The sequence below is a fragment of the Homalodisca vitripennis genome, chromosome 1 (genome assembly GCF_021130785.1).
Source record: "Homalodisca vitripennis isolate AUS2020 chromosome 1, UT_GWSS_2.1, whole genome shotgun sequence".
NCBI classification, from domain to species: Eukaryota; Metazoa; Arthropoda; class Insecta; order Hemiptera; family Cicadellidae; genus Homalodisca; species Homalodisca vitripennis.
Genome location: NC_060207.1, coordinates 248,458,298 through 248,480,626, shown reverse-complemented (window position 1 = coordinate 248,480,626; position 22,329 = coordinate 248,458,298). Strand labels below are relative to the sequence as shown.

The following is a 22,329-nucleotide window of genomic DNA, read 5'->3' as shown; positions in this document are numbered from 1 at the left end:
GCAGGGCAAGCTTCCGTCAGTCTGGTAGCGCTACGTCCATCTCAGGCAGGCCGAAGTGAACCTGCTCCGCAGACAGCCCTAGTCTGCAACAGAGGCACCAGTACTAGAATGCAGCAGAAACACAGAGCAGCTCCATGGCAGCAGGGCAAGCTTCCGTCAGTCTGGTAGCGCTCACGTCCATCTCAGGCAGGCCGAAGTGAACCTGCTCCGCAGACAGCCCTAGTCTGCAACAGAGGCACCAGTACTAGAATGCAGCAGAAACACAGAGCAGCTCCATGGCAGCAGGGCAAGCTTCCGTCAGTCTGGTAGCGCTCACGTCCATCTCAGGCAGGCCGAAGTGGACCTGCTCCGCAGACAGCCCTAGTCTGCAACAGAGGCACCAGTACTAGAATGCAGCAGAAACACAGGGCAGCTCCATGGCAGCAGGGCAAGCTTCCGTCAGTCTGGTAGCGCTCACGTCCATCTCAGGCAGGCCGAAGTGAACCTGCTCCGCAGACAGCCCTAGTCCTCTAGATATAATTCTAGAGGAACAGAAAAACAATGCAGGTCCATAGCAGAATGATCGATCCTCCATCTGAGGCAGGCCGAAGTGAATCTGCTCTGCCAACAGCTCTTGTATGCAGCAGAGACACTGGTACTAGTGTGCAGCAGAGGCGTTGATATATTTCTAGAGGAACAGACATATAGATTGTTGTGTTTTAAATGAAAATAGTTAATAATAAAATAATTTATAAATATGTATAAATGCCCTAAATGAAAAATAACAAATGTAACCTTTAATAGTTACAACAATTTCAAGGCAATACCCGTTTGTGACAAACATAAAATTTATATATACCTACCTAAATTAGGCTTAGAACTCTGTTGTTTTTCCATGTAAAATTCTTATTTCTTTTAATTCAGATTAGTGTACTTTACTTTCAAACAAAATACAATAGTAGTAATGACTCTAAAACTTAATATAAATTTCTAATTCAATTTTCCCTTCAAATTTTGAATTCTTTGATCAGAATGCTTACTTATAACTACACTATGAGTACATCAAGTCTTAAGTTAAATCATTTATAAACTAAAGCATTAGGTTTAAATCAACTTTCTAATGTTTAATTCAGTATTAGTGTATGATGTATGTTTTACATTAGTAAAGTAGTCTGCAGTCTTTGTTCACAATTTGTGGGAATCAATAATAATTAATATTTCAAAGTTGATGGCGGCAGAGATTACAGCAACATTCCTCCTGATATCTTTCACAGTTGTTATATTGACAGTATTTTATTACTTCTACCGGTTAGAACAGTAACAGATTAGAAGATCACTCACGCCTGAGCCATGTATTTTGTGGCCTCCTCGGCGAGTAGAGCGACGTGCGTCAGGTTCCTGGTGGCTTCTCTGGGTGAGTGTGACACCGACATGAACCACTCTGGACTGCCGGGGATCTGGCGGATTCCTGTCACAGTTGTAAACTATTGTTCATTTTTGTAAAAACTGAATTACATTTAAGATCTGAAATCCGATATATTTCTCTAAGTCAGTGTGCCCAATACTTTCCATTAAGTATACTTATACTACAAGATTTAAATAGTTTATTTTACTTCATTTTACTGTAACTGTAAACATTGTTAAGACCTTCATAAATCAACAGATGTGACTGATTTCTTTAAAAGCAAGTGGATGAGCTAACAAGTAGTGCTGGAAAAGTCAAAATAAGATCGTTCTCATACTATGCTCTTTTTATTTATCAGCAATGTTATGCAGGAAAAATGTTTTTAATATAGATGATATTATTCAATGATTTTTTTACACCTTCATGTACAATTATACTCGACACGATAACATTTATAAATTTAGTATTAGTATACTTATATCTAAACGTGTTATTCTTAAGTTTACTTTTCAGAAAATGGCCCAAGAATCTGCCTTTGTAGATCTACTAATTGGGCCATTTTTACTGTATCTAGGAGTAGCCTTTAAAAATTGGACTAAAATGTAGTTTTAATTGTACATTTCAGTGAGTTTTATCAAATACTTTTGAAAGGATAAGTGGACTATAGATTATAGATTACCAGCAGAAGTAATCTGGTTGTCAGTTCGTTAGATCAAAAGTTGACTCGTGTGGCCAGGAGTGGTCAAAGTTTAAGTTTAATGTGAGCGTGCGCGCGCGTGTGTGTGTGTAAATATTACCTTTCCGATGAATGGCCGGCTCTAGCTGGTGGAATCTGTGGTGCATGGCAGTATGGGCCTGGCCCACAAAGGCTGCCAGATCATTGAAAGGCACAGAGGGCATGGTGACCACCACAGGAGCAGACCGCTCAATGCTGCGAACCCCACAGAGTGTGGCAAGCCTGCAACACCATTGGATCTAATAATTAACAGTTTCCTTTGAAAAACAATTGGATTACAAACAACTTCAATTCTTTGCTCTTCTATTCTCCTCATAACTCAATCTCTAATTCTACCTGCTACTATCTCCAAGCAAGCCACGACAATCGTAAGTTTACATTCCACAAAGTACAATTTCTTATTTTTTAATAATATTTTGTATTACATAAGATTTCTTTTTGTCCAAAATATCTTTATTTTTTTATTTTGTCCTCAAACACTAGAAATAATTGGCTTTAAATATTTTTAATGTTAAGGGTCTTAAGCATACAGAAAGCATAGAGTGCACATTCTACCCTAGCTAGCTAAAGACTATATCAATTTATTCAGTAAGATTTTCAGGAAATGTTGATAAACATCGAGAACGTAGCCAGGGATAGTTTGAGGACGGTCCAGACAACTGATATTTTCCCGTTGTGGATAGAGAGTAAGGCACCATTTTCCTCCTTAAAAAGTTCTTGACCCGATTTTTTGTTGAGAACGATCTTTCAGCAGTACATGTCAGTAATACTGAATTATTTAAATGAAACTTGGGGGGGGGGGGTTTCGGACCCCCTGGACCCCCTTGCAGGCTATATCTTTGATAAACATTTGAATTATTCAGAAAATGAATATGCAAGTACTAGTGAGCTATGAGTGTTCATTCAGTGATAGGTATCTTCACAAGCTGTGGGTGTAAATGTTAATGGAATGCCACCTCATCACTGGTGAGGTAACATCATAAATACAAACATATTGCAGTACCTCGTACATGTACAGGGGTTAGTTACTGATTAGACCGATGTTATGGTGTTTTCTCCAAAGACTGTCCAATAAACACCACAGTTGTAGTTGTCCTTTGGTACAAGTTTAATAAGTTATATGCATCAAATCATCAATTTCAATAATTTTGCATTAAGAAGATAACAGACCGTATGCTATTAGTAAGTTTTTCAAACATTACATTGCACTAAAAATAATGTTATTTAATACAGTTTGATAAATAAGAAACGTTTCTTTTAACCAAATAAGTTATTGATAGCCAAGTTGTTTAACCCGAGTTTAATAGTAACCCAATGAAATGAAGGATATGAATGTTAAGTATCAATAATGACAGTAAAATGCAATCAATTAGGCTTTTATTATTAAATTTATAATTAAATAATTTTCGTCCCTAGTTTTACCAAAAATAGAGGATAATATTTTTCCTGACACAGTTCTTAAAGCAACAGATTTTGGAGATTTTAACGGACAATAAACTGAGTGATTTCTAACCAGGCCTAGATCAGCTGCTGTATGAAATATGCAGTACTAAACAACATTTAAAATGTGCTTTACAGTTTGTTACAATTGTCATACCAATGTTTGATGCAGGCGCTCTGAATCAATTTTAAAATATGTATGACTGCGGGTAAGTGTGTTGGGTGGATTAGGTAAAATATTCTTGTTATTATTTACTACAATTTTAAGGAATTGACCATTTCTTGAAAAGTGGCAACTGCACATAGAAGCTATTTATCTTTATGCCCTCTTTGATATATTAGTAGGCTGCTGAAATCCAATTATAACATTTTACGTCCTTCACTACTCAAATGTAAATAATCCACCTTTACAGAGCTTCATCTTAGACAGGAAGATTCACGAAGATATGAAGAAACCGTGGAGCTCATTCTACATGTAAAAATATCAAAAAATGTTCATATAAACATAGGTTCGGAAATACTTCGTTAGCGAGTTACTGCTAGCGAAAGATTTCGCCCAGATTTCAGCTCACCATGTAAAACGAGGTCTTCCTGAAATTCTGGTAGGGAAGATTAAAGGGCTAATTCAATCATTTATTACGGTTTTTGATCTGATAAACTGAACAAAATAGGTCCCAGAACTGTAAGTTAAGTAGTTTTTGAGAAAGCCTTTGTCAAATTAAACAAAAATGAGCGAACAAACACATTTGTTCTCTCTGGCCAACAATAACTTTGTTATTTTACTAAAAAACACAGATCAAAATTTTTAATAAAACGTGTCGAAAATTTTATTTTGAACAAAACGGGAATAAATAAAATACAGAGAAATCGAATATATGGTTGATTATTAATTTTTATTCATACAGTACAACACGCCTTGTAAGTTTGACTGAAAATAACTTCGTTAATTGACCATTAAACAAATTAAATTTCTATTAAGAAAGTTCTACATGTAAAATGAGGTCCCATAGATTCTGCTTATCTTCTTGAATCACCCTGTATAAGCTGGTTGATATGTAAATTTGGTTTGAATTGATTCTGCGACTCGGTGAACGGTGGATGCCGGTTAGTTTGTTGAGTTGAATTGTCTCGCCAGCAGCTATGAAGAGGACAGACGAGCGACAGTGTCCGGGCATTCATTATACTCGTATCAGCCTTTACTCTCCAGAGATAGATCTAGCATTCGTAGCGATTGTCTAACAAACGTTTGTTCAGTAAAGTCGGTAGATAGCGATAAAACTAAATCTAAAGCCATCTTCTTGTAGTAATGGCTTAATTTTTATAAATTAATTTATGGTGTTGGGAATTTTATTATTGTTAGTGCTGAACATTAATGTATTTATAATTGCAGTTTCTTTCGTTTGCCAGAGATAGGGTGCAACCATTACATTTCTAGTGGTAGCAGATTTTAACATTGGATGCAATATCTTCTCTTTCTGATCTCGTGAAAGGTTCGCCTGGAGGCGCGATACAGTGTAATAAGGTATTTCACAAGCAACCTGATACAGAGTATTGACAGTTCACAAGCAACCTGATACAGAGTATTGACAGTTCACAAGCAACCAGGTTGTGAGATTAGCGGAGTGTCAAAGGCAGAATTGTTCATGTATTGGTACATAATGAAATGTGCAGTCGACATAATGAAGTTTATATGACGTAACGAACTATAATTGTTGGTGGAATAAGGAGTGCTGACTGGGGACGGTGAACCGTACCGTCATCTCCCAAGACAATGCTCGGAACTAGATGACCGCTTTCACTCACCGAGAACTCTCCTCTAATTAGTCCTTGTGTTGTGTATTTTCACAGTCTAGAGGATCACAATAATATTACACAACCATTTAGTTCCCACAAGAATGTACTCGGTTAGAAAGCTACTGGCTAGGGACCCTATGTACATAATTAATATGAAAGATTAACTTCTATACTTTCAATAACGCAAACAATGGTTTTATTAATAAAAATGTAAGAAGTTCGGTGAGTTATTAGATTGTTTTTACAACTTTCAGTACAATATTATTCAGTGCAATATTAATTTTCATTGTATTCTTATTTCGTTAACTTAACTGTATATTAAAATTCCAAAATATAAAACTGTTTAATTCATTGAGATTATTCGTTGCAGTTTACGATTAGTGACTTAGTTTTTACAAATGACTATAGGGTACTCTTACTTTTCATCTTAAAACATTCTCCCATTATCAAGAGTAATACAGCAATACATGATACACACTTACACTAGCAATAGATGATAAACAAGATAATTACACCACTTAACTAACACAGACCTTCCCCCAAACATGATGTATTACATCAGATTCCTTGAATCAAAATAATTCATTACAGCTCAATAACATTCCTATAAGGATTTTTTTTTAGAAATTTTCAAAAAACAGTCAATAAAGTTGTGTGCAATTCGTTTCCTTGTCGGCTAGAAATGCAAAAACTGTGCAACAGTTCTGTGATTGTCATTCACAAGGGGATGCTGCTACAATGCGATCATTAGTCTCATCACCGCATTGGCAATACATCACATATCCGTTGACATTCTTGTAGGCAATAATAATTGCTTTCTCAGCATCAATAACGTTATCAGTCAGAATAATATAAAAAATACGCTTGTTTCAAAGACAATCGAATCCGGAAATTCACTAGTGTTCGGTGATCTTAATTTTCCTGCCTAAAGCAAAGCAAACTTTGGAAACATTGTGATTTGGAAAACCCTATCCTTGCGTTTTCATCCTCAATGCAGAAAAAATACATGTAGTCCCATTTGACCGGCAATCATATCGTTTGAGTTGATAGTTCATATGATTAAAGTGACATTATTGTGAAACGGTTTCAATTTTTAAAAGCATATATTTATATATATATATATATATATATATATATATATATATATATATATATATATATATATATATATATATATATGTATGTACAATTTTGAATGTTTACTTACATAGTGAATTATTTCAGGAGAATCGAGCTTTAAGTACAAGATAGATGCACGTCCGTATACGGGTCACCATGGACACCATGGACATTTGAGTTTGAAATACTCACACTTACACTGCACAATATCCCGACTCGTGAATATCGCAGGTTTGTCTGTAAAGATGGCGGTCCTTCGTTTTAACAGCTGTGATACAACGTTGCTGGTAAGTTGCACGATGTTCGCTAGGAAAACGGCAATCTTCCCACCTCGCTGGGGAGGGTTAGTTCGGACAGTTCCCTTCCCAATAGTTTTGGTACCAATGTTACGCATTTCTTATTTTATTCAAATCATGAGCAAATATAAATGATTTACCATAGTTTCTGAATGATTGACTATATATGTAGTCAGCTTATTATTCCGAAGGCTCTGGTTCGAATCTAGTTTGGGCTCGGTAACAAATTTAGCCTTAGCCTAAGAAACACGAGGAATTACTCCGGGTCGGAGTTTCAGATAATCAATAAAACGCTCTACACGAATATGTATATATATATATATATATGTATAATATATATATGTATATATATATGTATATATATATATATATATATATATGGAGTTCATAATATATATATATATATATATATATATATATATATATATATAAGATTGATAATTCAAACATAGTAAACGCAAAAAGCATTTTTGCTTATATATTGAGTAACAATTTTGCATTTAAAAACTATGGTTTTCTCCCCTGTCTTTCTCCAATTCTAAGTTTATCTGAGCAAGCGTGTCTCAAGAATCTACTTTGGGACGCATTCTATTTAAATATTCATGTTCGATATCCTAGTCCACGAAGCAGCGTCCTTGTTACTTAATGCCGATGATAATGCTGAGATGTGTTAACACTCTTGACTTTTATATAGCTGCTGTCTCGTCACGAAACTCAATAGACTCGTTAGTTGATAGGTTTCAGCGGACACTTACTCTCTCAGAAACTATACAACGCTACATAAAATTCAAATAAAAGGGTACAGTTTTACCATGGAATCCTGAGAATCAAGCTGTAGGATTGGAGTCTGGCTGGACAAGAAAGTCACATGGAATCTTCACTTAATTCTAAATGAACTCGAGGTCACGTTCTGCCTAACTTTATCTCTACGGAAAACCGAACCGAACCGAAAATCAATACTAAAACAAGACCGTGCTATTTTAATATACAAAATTGTTATATGATCAACAGTCATATACATTATTTTGTCCAGCGTTTGATCTGTTACTTAAAACTACTAAATACATACCTATATTGGAAAACTAATTTCTTCAAAATTGAAGTCATCGTCTGTTGGTTTATCCAAAATTGATATGTACATTAAGATAATGACATTGGATCGGCAGAAAAGATTTTTAAAAGAAGAATACAATATTCTTTTGTCACTTATACCTGATTTCAGAAATTATTACAATCAATATTGGTGAATTAAAGATAATAAGACTATTAAAACATCGTCTCTCACAATATGTAATAAATCAAGAATAGACTTGTAATGTTGACGAATTCTAACAAAGTTATAGTTTAGACTATATATTTCATCCCATTCCCTTCTGTAGATCCAGAGTTCCAAATATAGGTGGGCCTAATGTTCTTTTACGTACAGTTACATTTGTTAATGTTTTATTTATTTCTTCTTTCGTAATAATTATATCCCGAAATTAAAAGAGTAAATACTTGTGAATCTTTACAACATACTTACCCAAAACTTTCAGCATGTAACAGGATGACCGAGTGTATCAGTACGATAATAGAGAAACAATTACACACGTACTGTACAACCGTTGATATTAATGTATCCCGCATACGTAACGTAAAACCAGCCAAATCACTCAGCCTGTAACAGGATGACCGAGTGTATCAGTACGATAATAGAGAAACAACTAAACACGTACAGTACAACCGTTGATATTTATGTATCCCGCATACGTAATGTAAAACCAGCCAAAACACTCAGCCTGTAACAGGATGACCGAGTGTATCAGTAAGATAATAGAGAAACAATTACACACATACTGTACAACCGTTGATATTTATGTATCCCGCATACGTAATGTAAAACCAGCCAAATCACTCAGCCTGTAACAGGATGACCGAGTGTATCAGTACGATAATAGAGAAACAATTACACACGTACTGTACAACCGTTGATATTTATGTATCCCGCATACGTAACGTAAAACCAGCCAAATCACTCAGCCTGTAACAGGATGACCGAGTGTATCAGTACGATAATAGAGAAACAATTACACACATACTGTACAACCGTTGATATTTATGTATCCCGCATACGTAATGTAAAACCAGCCAAATCACTCAGCCTGTAACAGGATGACCGAGTGTATCAGTACGATAATAGAGAAACAACTAAACACGTACAGTACAACCGTTGATATTTATGTATCCCGCATACGTAATGTAAAACCAGCCAAAACACTCAGCCTGTAACAGGATGACCGAGTGTATCAGTAAGATAATAGAGAAACAATTACACACATACTGTACAACCGTTGATATTTATGTATCCCGCATACGTAATGTAAAACCAGCCAAATCACTCAGCCTGTAACAGGATGACCGAGTGTATCAGTACGATAACAGAGAAACAATTACACACGTACTGTACAACCGTTGATATTTATGTATGCCGCATACGTAACGTAAAACCAGCCAAAACACTCAGCATGTAACAGGATGACCGAGTGTATCAGTACGATAACAGAGAAACAATTACACACATACTGTACAACCGTTGATATTTATGTATCCCGCATACGTAACGTAAAACCAGCCAAATCACTCAGCCTGTAACAGGATGACCGAGTGTATCAGTACGATAACAGAGAAACAATTACACACGTACTGTACAACCGTTGATATTTATGTATGCCGCATACGTAACGTAAAACCAGCCAAAACACTCAGCCTGTAACAGGATGACCAAGTGTATCAGTACGATAACAGAGAAACAATTACACACGTACTGTACAACCGTTGATATTTATGTATGCCGCATACGTAACGTAAAACCAGCCAAAACACTCAGCCTGTAACAGGATGACCGAGTGTATCAGTACGATAACAGAGAAACAATTACACACGTACTGTACAACCGTTGATATTTATGTATGCCGCATACGTAACGTAAAACCAGCCAAATCACTCAGCCTGTAACAGGATGACCGAGTGTATCAGTACGATAATAGAGAAACAATTACACACGTACTGTACAACCGTTGATATTTATGTATGCCGCATACGTAACGTAAAACCAGCCAAAACACTCAGCCTGTAACAGGATGACCGAGTGTATCAGTACGATAATAGAGAAACAATTACACACGTACTGTACAACCGTTGATATTTATGTATGCCCGCATACGTAACGTAAAACCAGCCAAAACACTCAGCCTGTAACAGGATGACCGAGTGTATCAGTACGATAACAGAGAAACAATTACACACGTACTGTACAACCGTTGATATTTATGTATGCCGCACACGTAACGTAAAACCAGCCAAAACACTCAGCCTGTAACAGGATGACCGAGTGTATCAGTACGATAATAGAGAAACAATTACACACGTACTGTACAACCGTTGATATTTATGTATGCCGCATACGTAACGTAAAACCAGCCAAATCACTCAGCCTGTAACAGGATGACCGAGTGTATCAGTACGATAATAGAGAAACAATTACACACGTACTGTACAACCGTTGATATTTATGTATGCCGCATACGTAACGTAAAACCAGCCAAAACACTCAGCATGTAACAGGATGACCGAATGTATCAGTACGATAACAGAGAAACAATTACACACATACTATACAACCGTTGATATTTATGTATGCCGCACACGTAACGTAAAACCAGCCAAATCACTCAGCCTGTAACAGGATGACCGAGTGTATCAGTACGATAATAGAGAAACAATTACACACGTACTGTACAACCGTTGATATTTATGTATGCCGCACACGTAACGTAAAACCAGCCAAATCACTCAGCCTGTAACAGGATGACCGAGTGTATCAGTACGATAACAGAGAAACAATTACACACATACTGTACAACCGTTGATATTTATGTATGCCGCATACGTAACGTAAAACCAGCCAAAACACTCAGCCTGTAACAGGATGACCGAGTGTATCAGTACGATAACAGAGAAACAATTACACACATACTGTACAACCGTTGATATTTATGTATGCCGCATACGTAACGTAAAACCAGCCAAAACACTCAGCCTCAAAATCAAAATCAAAATCTTTTTATTGCAGCGACATTGTATATACATTGTATGGCAAACGTCAATACGGGGTTTCTAAAATTCCAAGCATTCATACACACAATACACATTCATACTTACAATTTTACAATCACGCCTCTTTCATTCTTCGCCAATGCAGCCCACTTGGCACAGCAGAGTCAGTTTTCTAATTGGGCGGTCTCCCAGTCAAATGCCAAAAACTCACCCGCATTATAGAATGCCTGAGACACCAAGAAGCGTTTGAGGCGAGTCTTTAACGCCTTAGGCGTTGGGGCATGTTTAATTGAATTGGGCAGTCTGTTGAGGAACTGCACACCCGCTTGCGAGGGTAGGCGTTCATAAACTACCGTTCTGTGTCTCCCAGTCCGGTAGTTTGCTCTGCCACGCGTCTCATACATGTGTATGTCTTGGCCTCTGGTTAAGGCACATTTACTCACACAAAACAAAGTTGTTTCCAAGATGTAGAGGCACGGCAGAGTCAACAGCTGCAATTTCCTGAAAGCTTCCCTGCACGACTCTCTAAATTTGATTTTGGCGATTACTCTAATTGCTTTTTTTTGGAGTCTGAATGCTCTTTGAAACTGAGTGTTTGCGCAAGCTCCCCAAAGGACCACTCCGTAGGCAAGATGGGGATAAATCAAGCCGTAATACGCCGTAATCAGTACCTGACTCGGACAGTATTTGGCTAAAGATCTCAAAACAAAAATGCCTGAGCAGATTTTTGCGCAAACATGGTCAATGTGCTCATTCCAAGTCAGCCCTCGATCGAGGTGCATTCCTAGGAATTTTGAAGAGCAGACTTCTTCCAGTGTGGAGTCATCTAACAAAAATGGCCGGCTCACACTGGTTGCCTGCAGTGCGCAAGGCAAAATTTAAAACGTTGGTTTTTGAAGAGTTTGTTGTTAGATTGAGGCTGTGGAAGTATTGGACACAGTTGTTGATGTCAACAAAAGCCTGTTGTTCCAAAACTTCGCTTGACATTGCATTGAACAAAAGAGTCGTATCATCGGCAAACTGCACCAATTTTCCATGCAGAAGCGATGATTTTATATCGTTCACGTAAAGCAGGAAAAGCACAGGACTGAGTATAGACCCTTGAGGGACTCCATATCTCAGGTCTATTGGTTTGGATGATTTATTTGATATTTGGACAACTCCTGTAACAATCTCCTGTAACAGGATGACCGAGTGTATCAGTACGATAACAGAGGAACAAATACACACATACTGTACAACCGTTGATATTTATGTATGCCGCATACGTAATGTAAAACCAGCCAAATCACTCAGCATGTAACAGGATGACCGAGTGTATCAGTACGATAATAGAGAAACAATAACACATACTGTACAACCGTTGATATTTATGTATGCCGCATACGTAATGTAAAACCAGCCAAAACACTCAGCATGTAACAGGATGGCCGAATGTATCAGTACGATAACAGAGAAACAATTACACACATACTATACAACCGTTGATATTTATGTATGCCGCACACGTAACGTAAAACCAGCCAAAACACTCAGCCTGTAACAGGATGACCGAGTGTATCAGTACGATAACAGAGAAACAATTACACACATACTGTACAACCGTTGATATTTATGTATGCCGCATACGTAACGTAAAACCAGCCAAAACACTCAGCCTGTAACAGGATGACCGAGTGTATCAGTACGATAACAGAGAAACAATTACACACATACTGTACAACCGTTGATATTTATGTATGCCGCACACGTAACGTAAAACCAGCCAAAACACTCAGCCTGTAACAGGATGACCGAGTGTATCAGTACGATAACAGAGAAACAATTACACACATACTGTACAACCGTTGATATTTATGTATGCCGCATACGTAACGTAAAACCAGCCAAAACACTCAGCCTGTAACAGGATGACCGAGTGTATCAGTACGATAACAGAGAAACAAATACACACATACTGTACAACCGTTGATATTTATGTATGCCGCATACGTAATGTAAAACCAGCCAAATCACTCAGCATGTAACAGGATGACCGAGTGTATCAGTACGATAATAGAGAAACAATTACACACGTACTCTACAACCGTTGATATTTTTGTATGCCGCATACGTAACGTAAAACCAGCCAAAACACTCAGCCTGTAACAGGATGACCGAGTGTATCAGTACGATAACAGAGAAACAATTACACACGTACTGTACAACCGTTGATATTTTTGTATGCCGCATACGTAACGTAAAACCAGCCAAAACACTCAGCCTGTAACAGGATGACCGAGTGTATCAGTACGATAACAGAGAAACAATTACACACGTAGTGTAAAACTGCAGTCAGTAAACATAAAGTAACATCGGGTTACGTAATGGTCCGTGACAGAGACGACATCCTGGAGCCAGGCCGTGAACCGGAGAGGGTATTGTGATGACAGCTGGGCTCACGGTCGAGTGACGTCATCAAGAGTCGACATACAAGAGGATGTGAGGCAAAACGGGAACAAGCGGCACGTCATAGTCCAGAAGAGCCGATCAGGCACACGATCTGACCTTTAACCTCTCCATATCGACCGAAAAACTGCCTGGGGTTTACCGTTTCAGGAACAGTATAGAAGACTGAGATATCGTCGGGGAGCGGTAATAAGAAATAGAAAGTTCAAGGTTTGTACAGATTCATATGTGATAAACAATATGTAAAAAAAAAAAAAAAAAAAAAAAAAAAAAAAAAAAAAAAAAAAAAAAAAAAAAAAAAAAAAAAATACTATCTCATGTATTTAGACCCAGTGTTAAGCTATGAGTATAAGTATGATACCAGTTTGATTATAATCTTAATCCTTAATAACCCACATTTGAAAGTGCCACACTCTGTGATTACTAAAATATTTCGAATACAATTATGTTCATATAATTTTGCAGAACGAATCTCGAATTGCAGATGAGGGATTTCATCTTTGACTTTGGAAATCAATAGGCTGGTTCGTCAGATTGGCGGAGAGTGGACCCCATGTGTATGGGTGAGTTATCGGCGAAAGTGTTGAAATAGCGGTTTACAATAGCGGTTTAAACTGTAGATGAGCCCGAAAACTAATGCGTACATGTTTTATTGTGTACATAAATAACGAGGAGGAATGCACATTAAAGTACCGAACAACCAAACTACTTGTGAAACTAATGAACAACAGCTATTTACTGTGGATAGGCTGGTATATGAGTGTTTGCCACAAAATACGATTACCAGTTTAAAATTCAATTACGTGGTATCACAGAGCTATCTTTCACGAAAACAGTTAAACCATTTTGCTTTTATTCAATTGTTTAACATATATTTTATTTTCGTTCAGTGCATACACCAGGAGGTTGTTTAATACAGAAAACAACTATATGTTTTATTTGTTTAAATGGATTTTTGAAGCTTCAAAATAATTTTTTAAATTTGTTTTTAGGGTATTTTTGAGGAATAAGGAAGTTAAATCCTTTTAATGGAATACCCAATTCAAGTGTGTTATACATTTCAAACAAGCTCTAGTGATGAAAAACATTTGATTATTAACACCCTAAATGCATTTTCAAATTCATTAAAAATGTCCTGCCGATTAAGACCCCATTCTAACCTAATTTTTTTAAAGAAGTTTTAATTTTTAAAATCACGTTTATTTCTAGAGATTATATCCATTTATAAATTTCTATTAAGTGTAATGGGTACCAAACATTCTTATTATTTGACAACGTGTTCTTTGTTTCTTTATTTTTCCGACACTTTATTTTTTAGTTAGGAATACAAATGTAGCCTATGCCGTTGATGGCAACCTTTACCTGTACAGTAAGGATCACTACTTAACGACGTGGGTTCTAAATTTACTTTGACATACACTGGATACTTCCTAGTTTTCTGAGATATCCTGAGATCAAGGCGCACATATACAAGTGAATAGTTCTGCACGTCAGTCAGACGCTCATCTCAATTGTGTTGCAGGACGAGGTCGCTATATCAGGTCATATTCTAGCGCTTTCATTTGTGCTGGAGCCGACTTCAGTACCGGTAACGACAGTTCTCACTGGGAGGTTAACATATCACGGATTGTTGAGCGCCAGTCACGAACAAGCTTCGACAACAATGCCGTGATCCAGAGCACAGAAGACTCGGCCGCGGCCACGGTGATGCAACGTGGGAAAGTTCACGACGGATCAGTGATAACTCTGGCGCAGTGTGCCGTTCCGTGCAATGCCGTACATTACCGAAACGTGCCGTTCCGTGCAATGCCGTACATTACCGTACCATACCGTGCCGTGCAGTGCCGTACATTACCGTACCGTACCGTGCCGTGCAGTGCCGTACATTACCGTACCATGCCGTGCAGTGCCGTACCGTGCCGTGCCGTGCAGTGCAGTGCCGTGCCGTACCGTGCCGTGCCGTACATTACCGTGCCGTGCTGTGTCAACAGTCATGTCTTTGGTCACTCAGTACCGGTCGGTAGCCCCGGAATGTGACTCAACTTTGTAGTCGCCCGCTGAGACATCTTGGTGGATAGTAACTGCTATCAACTAATTGAACACGGTGAAAATACACGAGTAATTAACGTTATGCTCGTACCAATATGTACGTTTTAATGTGGTAGACATAAAAGTGGGCAATTAAATGAATGCATTTATGTGAAGACTTTGGAGCGCCTCACAATTTGATTTACACTCTTACGCAATAGAGGCAGGGAGACTCACTTCTGTAAAATATCGTTTATTTCCAGCCCTCGTAATCTACTTTCGGTCTAGTATATTTTCAATTGCCATAGTTGAGTTTGTCTCGATGAAGAAAATACATTTACAGTAGATACTTAGAACTAAGAAGCTTACTTAGGCCAAAAGCGTCAACGTCAGGCCGCTAAAATTCACCCACGGTGTCAAATTCGAGTTTACTTTATTGTCCAGACCAAGAAAGTAAAGGCATATTTAGGTCTCAGAATTCTACTTTTGTCAAAAAAGGTTTACTTAAAGGCAATCTTCTTTCGGTCTAGGATATTTCGAATGCCATAGGTGAGTTTGCCTTGTTGTTAAGATGAAGTACGTACTAAGGACTGGGAAGTCTCGTACGGTCAAAACAAATCTACTGTCGAAATAAGTGAGAATTTAAAGGAAACTTACTAAAGTTTATGCAACATTTCAGTAATTGTTCATTGTAGGTTTTAAGTTGTAGAAGTCTTATTTTTCGGACTTTGGTCTGGGAAAAATTGGCTCGTTAAAGCATTCCTTATCACAATGTCAAGGAAGCCAAACAGTTTTGAGTGTCTTAGGTGCAAACATTAACAGTTTTCCTCATTAGTGTGAGTCTAATAACAGCGTTTTAATAGTATTTTCAAAAACAAACTTTAAATAAAACTTCCCAGTGCGTTAGATATTTTTGGTCAATGACTCAATGAGGAATAACAGTTGTAAGATAACTTTGTCTTTGTTATTTGCATTACACAACTAATGAACCACTGAATACTTACAGTAGTATTGTATAAAATTACATTGTAAGCAAAAATGTTTCAGTCTCGTTCATATACTTCTACAAAGAAAGTTTAAAAGTATCAATAGCTTTTAGTTTCATTTAAATTTTGATTATAAAACAAATATTATCATTATTTTTCCAAATTCTAAGCCAAAAGAGAGTTTTCAAGAGTAGTGGGACATAGCCCGAGAGAGTTTCGAAAAAGGAATAGGTCTATATATTAACTAGGGACTCTCCGAATGTCCAAGCACAATTGAAATATAATTAGTCCACTAGGTAGATTGATTAATACACACTAACACACAGAGAGGCACTATTAGATTTGTATATAATGGTATACATTGGTTTCTTACGTTTTAGTAATATTATATTAGCTCATGAGACAAACAACAAATTTCTCATGTACCTAAACTCAATCTTCTAATTAGAGATTGAAGAGGCCGCCATTTTATGTACGCAGATTTCTCGTAAGACTGGATGGTAAGCCAGAACGGGTCAGAAAACGTCAGAAAGCTAAGGAATTCACCGAAGTGCCTATGTGTGATCGTTCGAGGACGCATGGGGTACTGGAGTCTCTCAGCGATATAGCGGCTAATAAAATGTAACCTCAGGGACCAGTGATTTACAGTTGTTTGAGCAGCAGTGAGGAAGCCAGGCGCCATACCTCCCGGGAGAATGTAATTTTCGAGAAGGTGATAAAAGGCAATAGAATGGGACAAGCCGGTCTGGGTCTGGCAGTATCCGATCGTAATTACTCAAGGTCACGTCTTAACAACCCGTCAGGAGTAACGGTCGTAATTGAAACTGACCAGGAAAACCTTAAATAGACTAACAAGGAATATCGTATTTCACACGTAGCGATATTTGAACCTATAAAATGCTATTCGTAAAACTGTTATATTGTTTCTGATAAATCCTTCTGTGCCTGGTCACAACCTGCTATCTATATCTCTGAGAATGAGTTCTACCCTTGTGCATACAACAGGATGTAGCTTCAGTAAATGCACGTAAGAGAAAGGATACGATCTCGGCACGATAGCCAGACGGCCATAGGTCACTACTTTCTCGAGGTTAGAAGAGGGAGGGAGTAGCGGAGGAGGCAAGGTGAGCAGCAGAAGAAGCCGCCACCTTACATGGTCGAACATTTTCGTCGTCGGGAGTCCTGGCAGTGGTACAGCTGTCTGTCTGTACAGTGTTCTGTAACTACAGCTGTCTGTCTGTACAGTGTTCTTTAACTACAGCTGTCTGTATGTCTGTCTGTCCAGTGTTCTTTAACTACAGCTGTCTGTCTGTACAATGTTCTGTAACTACAGCCGTCTGTCTGTACAGTGTTCCGTAACTACAGCTGTCTGTCTGTACAGTGTTCTGTAACTACAGCTGTCTGTCTTTACAGTGTTCTGTAACTACAGCTGTCTGTCTGTCTCTCCAGTATTCTGTAACTACAGCTGTCTGTCTTTACAGTGTTCTGTAATTACAGCCGTCTGTCTGTACAGTGTTCCGTAACTACAGCTGTCTGTCTGTACAGTGTTCTGTAACTACAGCTGTCTGTCTTTACAGTGTTCTGTAACTACAGCTGGCTGTCTCTCCAGTATTCTGTAACTACAGCTGTCTGTCTTTACAGTGTTCTGTAACTACAGCCGTCTGTCTGTACAGTGTTCCGTACCTACAGCTGTCTGTCTGTACAGTGTTCTGTAACTACAGCTGTCTGTCTTTACAGTGTTCTGTAACTACAGCTGTCTGTCTGTCTCTCCAGTATTCTGTAACTACAGCTGTCTGTCTTTACAGTGTTCTGTAATTACAGCTGGCTGTCTGTACAGTGTTCTGTAACTACAGCTGGCTGTCTGTACAGTATTCTGTAACTACAGCTGTATGTCTGTACAAAACGTACCACGGTTCAAGACGAATACGCAAGCCACGTATGTCCAGATAGCCATCAGGAGCCATTTCAATTTAGGTTAGTTAAATTGTGTTTCAGAAACCTAGGAATTCATAGTCTGTTTGTTCGTAAAACACTGAATTTAATACAATAGAGTCAGAGTCTATGAGGTCGCCCAGGGTTACAAAGTACCGCTGGAAGGGTCCGGGTCCCACCTACAACTCTGATGATCACACAAGCAAAGGACACCCACAAGTCAAATAATACAAGACCTTAAAAGTGTTAGTGGCGATACCACAAATATACTAACATACCATAAAAATCCAAATTACAAATAATTTGAAGAAAATACTGAAATGTGTACTTTAAAACAATATTGTGGTAGCCTTTGCATTAAGCTTTATATTGCTTGTTCGAATAATGATAATCAATCGTGTTCGTAGAGATTGAATATCCCAGACAACGTGGGAACAGAGCAGAAGGACCTAGGACTACAAGGTATAGATAGAGAGCCGACAGATTAAAGTAGTATGAACTAAAAGAAAGAATCAAAGAAAGAAATGGTGAAGTGATTACTACTCAGAACTTGAAAAGTGAGGTCTGGCGGCTAATGGGCAAGTAAACATAGAAGATAGACATTTAGAAGATAGATTGAGCCACGTGATACAATCTGAGAATGAGACATCGCGAGATAACATAGGCTGTGAGACACAATAGTCGCAAGCACTGATGACTACTCAGAACTTGAAAAGTGAGGTCTGGGGCTAATGGGCAAGTAAACATAGAAGATAGACATTTAGAAGATAGATTGAGCCACGTGATACAATCTGAGAATGAGACATCGCGAGATAACATAGGCTGCGTACACGCAATAGTCGCAGGGACCGAAAGCGAGCACCCAGGTATCATCCGGTTGTTGTGGAAGTCAATGCACTGTGACTTGTCCGACACGGATATCCAGTTCTGCCGACACTGGTTGGGACATCAGCGTACACAGGCTTTACTATTCTAAAATCCCTAAACTGTACTTGATGGTTTGACTGTACGGCACTGATATCCAGTTCTTGCGATCTCCTGCCAGACACTGGTTGAGAAATCAGCGAACACAGGGCTTTACTATTCTAAAGCCTGTAAACTGTACATGGTCTGTCCGGCACTGATATCCAGTTCTTGCGATCTCCTGCCAGACACTGGTTGAGACATCAGCGAACACAGGGCTTTACTATTCTAAAGCCTGTAAACTGTACATGGTCTGTCCGGCACTGATATCCAGTTCTTGCGATCTCCTGCCAGACACTGGTTGAGACATCAGCGAACACAGGGCTTTACTATTCTAAAGCCTGTAAACTGTACATGGTCTGTCCGGCACTGATATCCAGCTCTTGTGATCAGCTGCCCGACATTGGTTGGGACATCAGCGAACACAGGGCTTTACTATTCTAAAGCCTGTAAACTGTACATGGTCTGTCCGGCACTGATATCCAGTTCTTGCGATCAGCTGCCAGACACTGGTTGAGAAATCAGCGAACACAGGGCTTTACTATTCTAAAGCCTGTAAACTGTACATGGTCTGTCCGGCACTGATATCCAGTTCTTCCGATCTCCTGCCAGACACTGGTTGAGACATCAGCGAACACAGGGCTTTACTATTCTAAAGCCTGTAAACTGTACATGGTCTGTCCGGCACTGATATCCAGTTCTGGCGATCAGCTGCCCGACATTGGTTGAGAAATCAGCGAACACAGGGCTTTACTATTCTAAAGCCTGTAAACTGTACATGGTCTGTCCGGCACTGATATCCAGTTCTGGCGATCAGCTGCCAGACACTGGTTGACAAATCAGCGAACACAGGGCTTTACTATTCTAAAGCCTGTAAACTGTACATGGTCTGTCCGGCACTGATATCCAGTTCTTGTGATCAGCTGCCCGACATTGGTTGGGACATCAGCGAACACAGGGCTTTACTATTCTAAAGCCTGTAAACTGTACATGGTCTGTCCGGCACTGATATCCAGTTCTTGCGATCTCCTGCCAGACACTGGTTGAGAAATCAGCGAAAACAGGGCTTTACTATTCTAAAGCCTGTAAACTGTACATGGTCTGTCCGGCACTGATATCCAGTTCTTGCGATCTCCTGCCAGACACTGGTTGAGACATCAGCGAACACAGGGCTTTACTATTCTAAAGCCTGTAAACTGTACATGGTCTGTCCGGCACTGATATCCAGTTCTTGCGATCTCCTGCCAGACACTGGTTGACAAATCAGCGAACACAGGGCTTTACTATTCTAAAGCCTGTAAACTGTACATGGTCTGTCCGGCACTGATATCCAGTTCTTGTGATCAGCTGCCCGACATTGGTTGGGACATCAGCGAACACAGGGCTTTACTATTCTAAAGCCTGTAAACTGTACATGGTCTGTCCGGCACTGATATCCAGTTCTTGCGATCTCCTGCCAGACACTGGTTGAGAAATCAGCGAACACAGGGCTTTACTATTCTAAAGCCTGTAAACTGTACATGGTCTGTCCGGCACTGATATCCAGTTCTTCCGATCTCCTGCCAGACACTGGTTGAGACATCAGCGAACACAGGGCTTTACTATTCTAAAGCCTGTAAACTGTACATGGTCTGTCCGGCACTGATATCCAGTTCTTGCGATCTCCTGCCAGACACTGGTTGACAAATCAGCGAACACAGGGCTTTACTATTCTAAAGCCTGTAAACTGTACATGGTCTGTCCGGCACTGATATCCAGTTCTTGCGATCTCCTGCCAGACACTGGTTGAGACATCAGCGAACACAGGGCTTTACTATTCTAAAGCCTGTAAACTGTACATGGTCAGTCCGGCACTGATATCCAGTTCTTGCGATCTCCTGCCAGACACTGGTTGAGACATCAGCGAACACAGGGCTTTACTATTCTAAAGCCTGTAAACTGTACATGGTCTGTCCGGCACTGATATCCAGTTCTTCCGATCTCCTGCCCGACATTGGTTGGGACATCAGCGAACACAGGGCTTTACTATTCTAAAGCCTGTAAACTGTACATGGTCTGTCCGGCACTGATATCCAGTTCTTCCGATCTCCTGCCAGACACTGGTTGAGAAATCAGCGAACACAGGGCTTTACTATTCTAAAGCCTGTAAACTGTACATGGTCTGTCCGGCACTGATATCCAGTTCTTGCGATCTCCTGCCAGACACTGGTTGAGACATCAGCGAACACAGGGCTTTACTATTCTAAAGCCTGTAAACTGTACATGGTCTGTCCGGCACTGATATCCAGTTCTTGCGATCTCCTGCCAGACACTGGTTGAGAAATCAGCGAACACAGGGCTTTACTATTCTAAAGCCTGTAAACTGTACATGGTCTGTCCGGCACTGATATCCAGTTCTTGTAATCAGCTGCCCGACATTGGTTGGGACATCAGCGAACACAGGGCTTTACTATTCTAAAGCCTGTAAACTGTACATGGTCTGTCCGGCACTGATATCCAGTTCTTGCGATCAGCTGCCAGACACTGGTTGAGAAATCAGCGAACACAGGGCTTTACTATTCTAAAGCCTGTAAACTGTACATGGTCTGTCCGGCACTGATATCCAGTTCTTCCGATCTCCTGCCAGACACTGGTTGAGACATCAGCGAACACAGGGCTTTACTATTCTAAAGCCTGTAAACTGTACATGGTCTGTCCGGCACTGATATCCAGTTCTTGCGATCTCCTGCCAGACACTGGTTGACAAATCAGCGAACACAGGGCTTTACTATTCTAAAGCCTATAAACTGTACATGGTCTGTCCGGCACTGATATCCAGTTCTTGCGATCTCCTGCCAGACACTGGTTGAGACATCAGCGAACACAGGGCTTTACTATTCTAAAGCCTGTAAACTGTACATGGTCTGTCCGGCACTGATATCCAGTTCTGGTGATCAGCTGCCCGACATTGGTTGAGACATCAGGGAACACAGGGCTTTACTATTCAAAAGCCTGTAAACTGTACATGGTCTGTCCGGCACTGATATCCAGTTCTTGCGATCTCCTGCCAGACACTGGTTGAGACATCAGCGAACACAGGGCTTTACTATTCTAAAGCCTGTAAACTGT

The 22,329-nt window shown here is 39.4% G+C and overlaps 1 protein-coding gene across 1 annotated transcript in view; it reads right to left on the bottom strand.

The window, feature by feature from the left end:
- Positions 1-22,329, bottom strand: part of LOC124355484 — a 109,682-nt gene that overhangs the window by 65,743 nt on the left and 21,610 nt on the right. The window contains exons 2-5 of the mRNA XM_046806638.1: positions 2,182-2,342; positions 1,321-1,447; positions 273-365; positions 122-224 (exon numbers count right to left, since the gene is read on the bottom strand). Of these exons, the coding sequence (XP_046662594.1) occupies positions 122-224; positions 273-365; positions 1,321-1,447; positions 2,182-2,342 (484 nt within the window). The remainder of the gene's footprint in view (positions 1-121; positions 225-272; positions 366-1,320; positions 1,448-2,181; positions 2,343-22,329) is intronic.